Genomic DNA, 11000 nt, shown 5'->3' with positions numbered 1-11000 from the left:
TCGCCGCCTGCTGAGCAATCGCCTCGTTGCGAGCATCAACTTTAGCCCATCATTTATGTATTAAGAAGTAAGCCCTTATTTTATAAAAATGACTCCCTCACCTTCAACGCCATAAGCCGAGCCAACCAAGGCAACATAAGCCACAAGCCGAGCAGCCTCGCAACATGTGCTACTTCTAGTTGAGCATCATTTCACATTGAGCAGCACCTCATATCGAGTATCAGTTCTAAACGACATCTAGTTACTTCGGCCCACACATGGACTGAATTTCAAGTCTCCAGCCAAAAGACTCTCTTGACTGAAGACTTGGGGAACTACTGTTTGTACCATATTTAGGGCCTCTGTATTTAGACCTCGTATAAATACTCGGAGGACTCAAATGTAATTATGTAATAAATGAAGGGGCAAATATGTAATAAGTGAGGAGCCCTTATTCTATAAAATGACTTCTCACTTTTCTCATTAGAGAGGTTAAGGTTTAGGCCATGGGAAGAGAAAAAACATCTCAGAGGGCAAACACAGAAAATAGGCTAGAGAACACACTGCCTCTAGCCTTCTTGTATATTCACCATTCAGAGTGAAACAATATCAACTTTAGTGTGGACGTAGCCCAAACATTGGGGTAAACCACGATACATCTTGTATTCTTTACTTTCTTGCAGATTCACGATAGGATTTACATTGTTCTAAGACCCTCCGGTTTTGTGCATCAACAAATAACATATGGCGTATTGTTCTAGGTTCTGGGCAAACGAAAAATCTAACGACCAATGCTCTTATTTTCAAAAGGGATTGAGGGAGAAGTGAAGGGAGGAAGGAATCTGATGGAATTAAATGACATAATCACCCTCAACCTCAAAAAATGGTTCAAACTTCAAATGCATCCATTTAGAGAATTGGTGGAGAAATACCTTGGCACGGCAACCATGGCCCTCTGACCTTCAAAGCTACAGCAAACAGAAACGCAACAAAGAGCAGCCTAAAATGATTCATGAAGGCACACACAAGAACTGCAACGTTACGGTTTCAGTTCCGAAGATTGAATAGCAGAAGAAGCTGAATGCACCATGATTCAAAGCAACAGAAACAAAAGAAGATTTAATAGCACAAGAAAGTTCAATGCATCGATTTTCAGCACCAAGAAAAGGTCTCTGACTCAAAAGTTAAGCCTCTAAAAGAACCTGAATTCATAAAATAAAATAACAAAATATCAGGTTACCAAATGTTAAAGTTAATGATACATTTATATACAGAGCACAAAGCAGCCTACATTCACAGACTAAACGCTCCTTCTACAACAACACAGTTTCTCGAATTGTACAGACGGATTCAGCCTTAAAAACGGCAGCAGATATAACGCTGCTGCTAACTTAACATGGCCAAATAAATGAGAAGCAGCAACTAGGATGCAAAAGGGAAGCATACCCCCGGAAGAATCCATCCACTGCAACATCTTTTTCTCCCCCCAAGAAGCCATATTCAAGCGTTGCTTGATCTTAGAACACGATGCGATGGTCGCGCCACTGCTTCATTTATCCTACTAAACACTACTTTAAGGGGGATACAGGCTATTACAGGACCCTTCTGCTTCGGAACCAGTGGTTTTCTCTCTTCAGATTGCTTATGACCGGTCAGTGAAGATAGTTTCCTGATCTTTTTTGGCTGTAGCCCAGATTTCTTTGTTTTGGGAGATCTACTTGGTGAATTTCGTGGTTGCACTGCCAATCCCTTGGCTGGGATTCTTCCAATTTCTTTTTCTGGCTTTACTGCATAGCCTGTTTTATCAACTTCCCAATCAGAACAGCCATCACCCAAGACCTCAACTGTTAGTGGGTGACCAACAATGGCTTTGCCGTTCAATTTACTCATAAGGGAAACCAGGGGAACATGTTGTGGCCGGTAATTGGATTTCACCTCAAGCTTGACATCATACAACGAACCATCAGAGCATGAATTGCGGGCAGTAGAATCTGCCGTCTGATATCTTGCAGGCACTGTGAAGCGGGACTGCCGATAGGGAAGTGATCTCTGAGTTGGACCATCAGGCAATTCAGTAACCTGTTTGGACTTTGATCGTAAGGTGCCATTATATGCACGGGAACCACTAATGCCATTGCAATTTACTTTCTGATAAGAACCTTGAGACAATCCATTGGAATGCTCAATGCCTGTCGAATAACCATTGTATTCATCATCCATGTCCATAAATCTTCTGGAGTCATGTTTTCTATCTTTACTTGTTTGTCTAGAATTCCTCTTTCCTTTTAACTGCCACTTTGAACTACCTTTCTCTATGCTTATGCCGATATCATGCAAGGCTGCTGAACTCGTACAACCAGATTCATTAATTCTCTCGTTTTTCAAAGATACAGCTTCAGGTTGACGACTTTGACTAGATTGCCTTCCCAACGCACCAATCTGAGGTTTACCAGATGAACAAGCTGCACGTATAGGAGATGAACCTGGTAGAAAAATGATGACAAAATCAGCAGTAAAGAAAGACTAAGCTAATTTATTTTCTGCAATAAAATAAAGAGAAAGGAGAGAACGTTAATAAGATCCAAAAGGCTTATAGATCCCAGGGGGATCCATAATAGACAGTTGCAGGAATGCCCAAATGTAAATAATGCACGAATATTTGAGTAATACAAGAAATAATTAAGATCGAGAAAGAGCTAAAGACAATGGTGAGAGTGACAGACTTACAGGGTATCTAAATGCAAACAATGCAGGCATAATCAAGTGATAAAAGACATAACTAAAAGCATGAAAAAGGCTAAACAGAACGGACAGTGACAGAGTCACAGGGGAACCTCAATGTAAATAAAGCAGGCATAATTAAATGACAGAAGAAACAAATGGTGCAGAGATACCCCATAGGACTATACTCGATAAGTTAATAACTACAGGAACACAAAGATACAGCCCCAAAACACTATAACTTTAAAATGTTTGAATGACCATTACCTGAAGGGTCTTTTTCCTCTCCAACAAATGGCACATCAAATAGCCTATCATCAGAAGAATCATATTCCGCTAAGCCAGATATGCTGGGAATCTCATTCTCTTTCAATTTGTCATTAATACAGGAAGCCCCAGAAGCCAGTTCAGGAACATTTATAGAGGTTCCATTCTCACACGAAATTCCAGTGTGGTCTGCAGATAAACTCCCTTTTGATTCATTGGATTCTAATCCAGAAACCCTGCCATTAGATAACCCTTGAAGAGGTGAACCACATGAATTTGGCAATTGGTCAGGCATAGCTGGAATAGACACCATTGCAGTACTCTCCAGCACCTTGGTCAATGGTCGACTGCGGTTCTTTCTTTTCAAGAGTTCATTAACATTTGCCACTTGAGATCTCTTTCTTTTCAGCGACGAAGAACCTTTGCTTCCATTTGCAGGACTTCCATTAGGCATTCCATTCCGAGTGTTTGAATCTAGGAGTGAAGCACCATCCTGTTGAACTTGTTCAAGGAGCCCTCCAGTGTGGCCTGACCTTTTTGACAATACACCCATTCCCAGGTCCTCAAGTCCTCTCATGCGCTTCACTCCTTCTGTTCCATCATCCTCTGAATCATTTGGCGTTTTTCTTCTCCTTCCCTGCAGAGATTGCAACTTAGAAGAACTGATATGATTTGGCTCTTCAAAAGATATACCAGATTGAGATAATTCTGGCCCTGAGTGTGAATTGTCTTCAGAATCACTCACATCGTCAGCCATATCTTCATTCTCCGCGCTGCAAAGAGACATGGCAGGTGATTCTCTGGCTGAGCAACCATGGTCACCACCTGAATTACTCATTCGGGCACTGAAGTTCAAATCATCCTTGCCTAGGTGAGCATTCTCAATCTCAAGAGCATGGATAATAGCATCTTCCCTCCGTGCATATTTAACTTTTTTCTTATTCCCGCTGGCTGCATGGGCCTTTGCTTTTTCAATACATTCATCATACTCCCCACAACGAAAAGCTTTCACCCTCTTGGATCTTTCAAGGTTATACCAGTCCCTAAATCAATAGGATCAAGATCAGACAGTGTTCATATATCAATAGAAAGCTAAACACCTATACAGAGTTTTTAATCTGTACTAAAAAGAATCTTAAAGAAAATGCCATAATCCTGAACCACAATGACGAAATATGCTGAAAATAAAAACAAAAAAAAATTCTCAAACAGTGTATGATGGGCCCTGAAAATTAATGGTAAAGTAAACCCTGGACCAATGACTAACACAGACAGGAAGGTACTATTTTTCATGTAAAATACTCCAGAGATAACAAGGGTTCTTTCCTAGGTCTCTAATGTTGCACCCATCTAACCCGTTTAAAAAGCATCCAGCTTAAGCAATGTGCTTCACGAATACCTCAAAATCTAATGCTCTACTCTTCAAGGCCAATCTCTATACATCGCTGCCGTGCCACATAAAGAAAATACTCATCCAGTGACACAGTTCTCACTGTTTGAATTCCCCAACGTAATAAAGGATTCATGTAAGGCTACCTCACATATAATGCCGTTAAAAGATTTGAATTTTTACAAACAGGGTGGCAATTAACTTCAACCTAAATTTCGTCATTTACATGAGTATAATCAGATTTGAGAATTAGACCACAGACTAACTCTCATGCTTCACTCAGGCCCTTAAAGCGAGGGTCCAATCGAATAAAAAATAAAGATGTTCAAAAATGCCTGAAGAAAACCATAAGACATTTTTATGATGTATCCGTCGCACTTGGTGCGATGGCAAGTGCCTTCGCCCATAAGCGGTAGGTCTCGGGTTCGAGACTTGGGAGCAGCCTCTCCATAAATAGGGGTAAGGCTAGCCGACATTCACCTCTCCCAGACCCTGCGTAAAGCGGGAGCCTTGTGCACTGGGTACGACCTTTATCATTTGCCACAAACCACTAGGCACCTACTTAATATGTATCTTCTATGCATTAGGACTGCACACCAACTATTCCTTAATTATATTGACCAAAAAGAACTGTCCCTCAAGTATGAGCATTTTCTTCTTCCTTCCATATAACACAAGCAGTAATTATTCATACATCAGAAATTTTTATACATGAATGTATTCTCAAGCTTCAAGCTTACCATCCTTTCGTTTTTATAAAGCAACGTACCATCTAAGAATTTCTTTTTTAGAGAATGCATCTCCAATCACTGCGTAGTGTTATAATACACGAGAGCCACATAGGAGGTGGCAGAGAAAACTATTGTCTCAAGTAACAAGTTCATTAAGTGTAAGCTAATCAATATCATTGAGATAATACTTTCAAGCTATAGAACAAGAAAAAACATGATTAAGGGAAGTGATGATCCAGTTGAGCTCAAAGGCCCCGGAAACACCAAAGTAAACAACGATCAATCAACCAAATGATAAAAAACCGATCAAGATAAAGTGAAACAAGGTAATAAGAAAGCAACACTAAATCCACCAACCCACAAGGCCAAAATTTTACCCAAAATCACCTATGAAAATCTCAAGCCAAATGCGTATTCTAATTCCGATTCTACTCAAAGGTAAATGTAGATAACCTAGAAGCTGAAAAACACGGATTGTTAAGACAATTGCAAATCAGTAAGCCAAAATGTTCATCCAAGCTACATCAATTACACAGAAATTATGATAAGCTTAAAAGGGGGAAAGAAAAGAACTCACACGCTTGCATCATCACGGCCGAGTAGCTTCACCGGAGTGCCCGATTTTGGCGAAACTACACAACTGTCCGGCAACTCGTCCAGACCCATTATCCGACCCGGCCACCAGGACCCGTTTCTGCGGCGGACCCATACCAAAGTACCCACCGACGCATCAATGCTCTTCTCACTGATCTCACCAGAACTCCCCATCTCAACCAAACCCCCCCCCAGAGAGCGGTAGAGAGAGAGAACAAAAAACAATTAAAACCCAATAAATCTCTAATCTCAAAAAATAAAGATTTCAATCTCAGCCCTCCATTCTCAACCAAATTCGAGCTTTCGGAAATCGCCCAGAGGCTCAGTTTCCCGGAGAATGCACAAACTCTTCAACCCAAATCACTAAAAACAACAAAACCCAGAAGAGAAAAAATGCTAATTAAAAGCCAAGAGATAAAGAGGAGGAGGTAGAGAAGGACCAGATTTGAAGGGTTTATGGGGAGAAGAACATACAGAAGGATCTGAAAAATGGCTCCTTTTTTTTTTTTAAATATTACAAATTTATTTTCATAATTTTATATGTTTTCTGGGTTTTGATTTTCTGATCTTCCACTACTGGATTTAGCTCTGAAATCTTTTGTTCGAGCTCGCTCGTGTGCGGCTCACAGTGTACGGAGGCCCAGAGGAGGGTGGGGGAGGGAGGAGATAGAGAAATACCAAAAAAGCTTTGTGCTTGGATCAAAACCGTACCTTTTTGTATCTCCTTTCCCAACAGATAGAGAGGATTTCAGATACAGAGAGAGAAAGAGAGAGAGAGAGAGAGAGTGCGAGTGAGGTAGAAGGAAATACAGAGAGAGAAAATATATATAAAAAAAAAAAAAAAAGGAAGGGGGTGTATTGGGTTATATACGGTTTCCCGTATAGGGTTTCAATATAACACCTACACCAGATAAGAGGTGCAGGGTAATGTTAATTTATTCGTATTTTCTTACGAATTGTCCCATAAACATACAACCGTAAACAGTAGGAAATTCTCTCCACCGGATTTTTTATTTTCTTACGTGGCACTGATTCAATTGAAACCAAAGCCTTCTGATGTTAGATTTGACTAAATAATTTTTTAACAGATGTTATGCAATGTATAATAAATGTTGTTTTGTGTTTCCAGTATTTGATTGATTGTTTCAATAATTGGACCCTTCAAAGAGATTAAAAAAAATATAGAATGACATTATTATTTTAACGTATCGGGTGAACCAAAAAATTATACAAAATATCAAATTACCACATAAGTCATCAAATATCATTTGGATTTTTAAAATTTGAGCTCAAATATACTTACTATCAACTAATTATAATGTGATTTGGATTGTGCATTTAAAAAAGAGAATTCGTATGATATATGGTCAAGTCTAACATCATAATATGTTTGATAACATGAGCTTATTTGGATTGGATATCTGACAGTTTACCTTCATTGTTTTTGTTTCAATATAGAAATATAAATTTATCATATAAAATCCCGCAAGCTACCTTTTCAGGTTGTTAATTTGAATCATTAATCCTGGAAATTGATATTTTGCCAACAAAATTGCTAGACTGTATATGTTTCTAATAATAGCATAACACGTGTAGCAAAAGCTTTATTTTATGAATTCAAGATCATAGAGTATTTGGATAATCTGACAATATAGCACATAAGATTCTATTTAAATCTACAATGATAAATGACGTTAGGAGCGTGAAAGCTTAAAGTTGTTAGCAATTAATAGGGCATTACTGACTTTTGCGATCACATGATACGAAGCATTAATTTTCAAGTTCTCGTAAAAAATTCAATTATAATGATGAATAATAATAGAAGCGTTAAAGTTCTAAGTTGTTAGTAATTTATAGCCCCATTGAGGTCAATTGTTTGAGCTTTGAATTGTAAATGCATATGAAGCCCATAAATTGAACCCCACTTTTCATCAAATATCACAAATCGCTTGCGCTCACCGGTGGCTAATCTTTTTATATATCTTTCCATTTTTACAAAAAGGAATTGTATTTGCATGCCTATTTCATCAAAGTTATACGAATGCAAAATAATAGTCATGGTCAGCAAAATGGTCGGCCGCACTCAGATTCGGTTCCTCTGTAAAAATGGAAGTAGTGTAGTGGAATAGTTTTTGGGTCGGGTGAGTTTCATAATCTTTTTTGTTTTTTTTTTAACAGACAATATTATCTGCGTTAAAGGAAGGGATAATGTGGTTCAAATTCACTTTTGGCGAGAATGATGAAATATATAATCTTAACTGCTCTAGTCTAATCCATAAATTACATTTTGAAAGTAAATGTTTTGTAGTGAAATATCTCAAATTATATTATAGAAACACAACCCTAATCACCGACCGTTTTGATTTGAGCAGCATGTAAGACACAACTCGTTGTAGGGGTGGATTTTTTTGCCAAATTGCCATGCCAACCGAATTGCCAACCGTGCCATACCGATTTTGTGCCAAATTTTTTGTACCAATCGGTAATGGTACGGTATTGTACCGTACCAAAATTTTATGGTACGGTATTGGTAATGGATACCATTACCACGGTATTACCGTACCATACCAAAAATACAATATAATTTATAATTTATAATTTATATAATACATAATTATATAACACATATTTATAATATTCCAATAATTTGAAAATAAAACCCTACTTATATTAGCATTGTTGTTGGTGACTTTGATCTCTTAAAATTGTGGAAATCAAACACAAAAGAGCTCCTAATTCTTTCACAAATAGCCAAAATATCTTTGTAACCCCCACTTCTACTGTTGCTAGTGAAAATGCATTTAGTCTAGGGAGGGGGGTTGTGAACCCTTTTAGGGTATCCTTGACTCCTAAAATAATGGAGGCACTAGTGTGTACTAGTGGTTGGCTTAGGTGACACACCCCGTCCCGAAGGAGGGCATGCTGGCCGTCACGTGAGAGTGACGTAACCATTTACACAGTACGGAAGCTTTAAGATACAATTTATAAGTTGATACACCCGAAGGTGAGTCCTAATTTTGTCCAATCTGTCAGAACACCGTCAAATTCCTCGTAGTCACCACACCTTTGTGATTCCTGAACCTAGAGGGGCGCAAAACCAAAATTGAGTGGGTCAGTAAAACAATTCTTTTCCAAATCCAAACATTTCTCAAAACGTTGTAACCCCTCTCCGTAAAACCTGTATACTTTCCCAGAAATATAAAATATAAATATACATATATATATTCTCAATACTTCAATTCATTAACTCAACATTTTCATCATAATTATGCCATGCCACATCATCTCAACATTTCTCATATTAATTATGCCATGCCACATCATCTCAACAGTAATAAGGTATGAATGCATCAACATAAATCATATCAGGTGCAATAAAGTAATCAACCGGAGGCCCTATATTAGCCCGGTTGAACCTAGAGCTCAAAATCTATCACTCTCACACTCTGCCGGAGTCACTCCGCGTGACCTGTACGGCCTTCTGCACATAAGTTACGCTCTAGTGCTTCTCATAAATCATCTGTGCACATAATCTAAGGTCACCCACCAGTCGGAATCTCACTAACACTCTCGCGACTGGCCTGTCGTACCCACTCCGCGTGGACTGTACGACTAGCATCTACTTGGATCCAAGGCGAGCGTGCGATGCGGTGAATACTATAAGCACTAAACTATGGTGCAGGATTTGAGCTCAATATACATCAACATCATCATAACAGAAATAAATACTCACCTGTGCGTCCACCGCACCATTTCATACATATGCATCATAAATCAATTCTTACCTGTGCGTCCACCGTACCAATTCATATATATGCATCATAAATCAATTCTTTCCTGTGCGTCCACCGCACCAATTCATACATATGCATCATATATTAATTCATGCATGGCAGTTCAACTCACATTTCTATATACTTTTCATATCAATTCTATGCATGGTATTTCACTTCCCGTTTTTCCACATAACTCATATGCATTTCATTTTAAACATATTTTCATTTCAATTCAATTTCTGAGAAACGTCAAGTATATATATATACGGAAAACAAAACTGCCCACTCACAGAATACATCGACGTGTCGAAGGTCCCTGAGCCTCCCTTAGCCATGCCCAACGTCCGTATAATCCTCGCCTATACGAGAAGTAACCAAATTGACGTTATTTAACGCATAATCCCACTCTTAGCTAATAACTCCTCATATATTGCTCAAATTGGGTATATGAATATACCACTGTGATCTACTCGACGTCACGGACGTCGACATATTTTTAAAATAATTTTTTACTGTAGCACGCGCCCCCCACGCGCCAAGGAAGGCACGGCCCACGCGCCCCCACGCGCATCATCTTCTTCCTTGGGTCGCCGGACTGGTTTTTCCGGCGGCCGTTTTTCAAATTGCCATAACTTTGTCATTTCTCAACGAAATCAAGTGATTCAAAAACGAAAGTTGTAGCCCTTGAAGAGACAAAGAGAATGGTACCTTGCACAACACCTATTTCGCCGTGGTTTGGCCGGAAACTGCCTCGAAAGCCTCGGAGGTCGCCGGAAACTGGGTATTTTTCAAATGAGTATAACTTCTTCAATACTCAACGAAATTGAGTGAAACAAAAAGGAAAGTTGTAGTACTTGACGAGACGAAGAGATTGATACCTACCTCAACTCCTAACTCGCCGGGGATTCGCCGGAAAGAGCCTCGAAAGCTCCGGCCAAACTTTGAACTTGTCGATCTCCGTGTTCTTACGTCCAAAAACTTCCAACGAAGCACTCCGAGCTTCCTTGGGACTTCCTTAAGCTCACTGTGAGCTTGGTTTGGCCTAAAACAAAGCCAATTTGAAGTTCGTGAACAGTGCAATATTACGGTGACACTGAAACTAGGGTTTTTCGAAGTGAAACTCACCTGAGTTTGGTATCCCCGATCTCGTGAAGTCCTCAGGATCACGATGGTGGTCTTAAATGGAACGTTCGTGGAGGTTTGATTGAGGTTGGGTGTGAGTCCGTATGTTCGAGAGTAAGAGAGAGAGTGAGAGAGTTTTCTGAGATGAAAGAAGAAAAAGAGAGAGAAGGAAAGGTTACGGGTTTTAGGGAATGTTTTGAGGGTAGGAGGCCCTATCTAAGTCCAAACACAATTTAACACACACAAATATAAATCTAATTGTTAAATTTTCGCCCCTTAGTCCCGCTTAAGGGCATTTTGGTCTTTTCACGTCCTCGGAATTAAAATTCCGGGACGGGCTGTGACAATCTTCCCTCCTTATAGAATTTCGTCCCCGAAATTCCAGCAACCAACTAAATCAACCATACTCCAACAATAGCT

General features: G+C 39.4%; 1 protein-coding gene and 1 long non-coding RNA gene across 3 annotated transcripts; both read right to left on the bottom strand.

Annotated features, from left to right (window-relative positions):
* Positions 1-1163: 1163 nt before the first annotated feature.
* Positions 1164-6527, bottom strand: LOC103443710 (uncharacterized protein At1g51745). Of its 2 annotated transcripts, XM_008382598.4 has the most exons (4): positions 5666-6527; positions 3713-4010; positions 2968-3604; positions 1164-2462 (listed from the first exon to the last, which is right to left on the bottom strand). In XM_008382598.4, exons 1-4 carry the CDS (start codon positions 5854-5856, stop codon positions 1480-1482), a joined length of 2109 nt encoding a protein of 702 aa, XP_008380820.3. In that variant the 5' UTR covers positions 5857-6527; the 3' UTR covers positions 1164-1479. The 2 variants fall into 2 exon arrangements, with proteins under 2 accessions (XP_008380820.3, XP_008380818.3); XM_008382596.4 differs by having other exon boundaries at positions 2968-4010.
* Positions 6528-8585: 2058 nt separating this feature from the next.
* LOC114826759 (uncharacterized) lies at positions 8586-10722 on the bottom strand. The gene is made up of 5 exons (XR_003775808.2): positions 10584-10722; positions 10341-10500; positions 10167-10235; positions 9749-9817; positions 8586-8763 (listed from the first exon to the last, which is right to left on the bottom strand). It is a non-coding gene; the product is annotated as an uncharacterized lncRNA (long non-coding RNA).
* Between the last annotated feature and the right edge of the window lie 278 nt (positions 10723-11000).

The sequence above is a fragment of the Malus domestica genome, chromosome 09 (genome assembly GCF_042453785.1).
Source record: "Malus domestica chromosome 09, GDT2T_hap1".
In the NCBI taxonomy this organism is placed as follows: domain Eukaryota; kingdom Viridiplantae; phylum Streptophyta; class Magnoliopsida; order Rosales; family Rosaceae; genus Malus; species Malus domestica.
Note: the sequence above shows the minus strand (reverse complement) of the source record. Positions and strands in the feature narration are given on the sequence as shown.

Excerpts from the sequence above, each read along its gene's own strand:
- LOC103443710 (XM_008382596.4), bottom strand. The coding sequence starts at position 5,856 with ATGGGGAGTTCTGGTGAGATCAGTGAGAAGAGCATTGATGCGTCGGTG. Across the intron at positions 4,011-5,665 it reads GGCCGTGATGATGCAAGCGT|GGACTGGTATAACCTTGAAA; the intron begins GTGAGTTCTTTT and ends CTATTGATTTAG. Across the intron at positions 2,463-2,967 it reads AGAGGAAAAAGACCCTTCAG|GTTCATCTCCTATACGTGCA; the intron begins GTAATGGTCATT and ends TTTTTCTACCAG.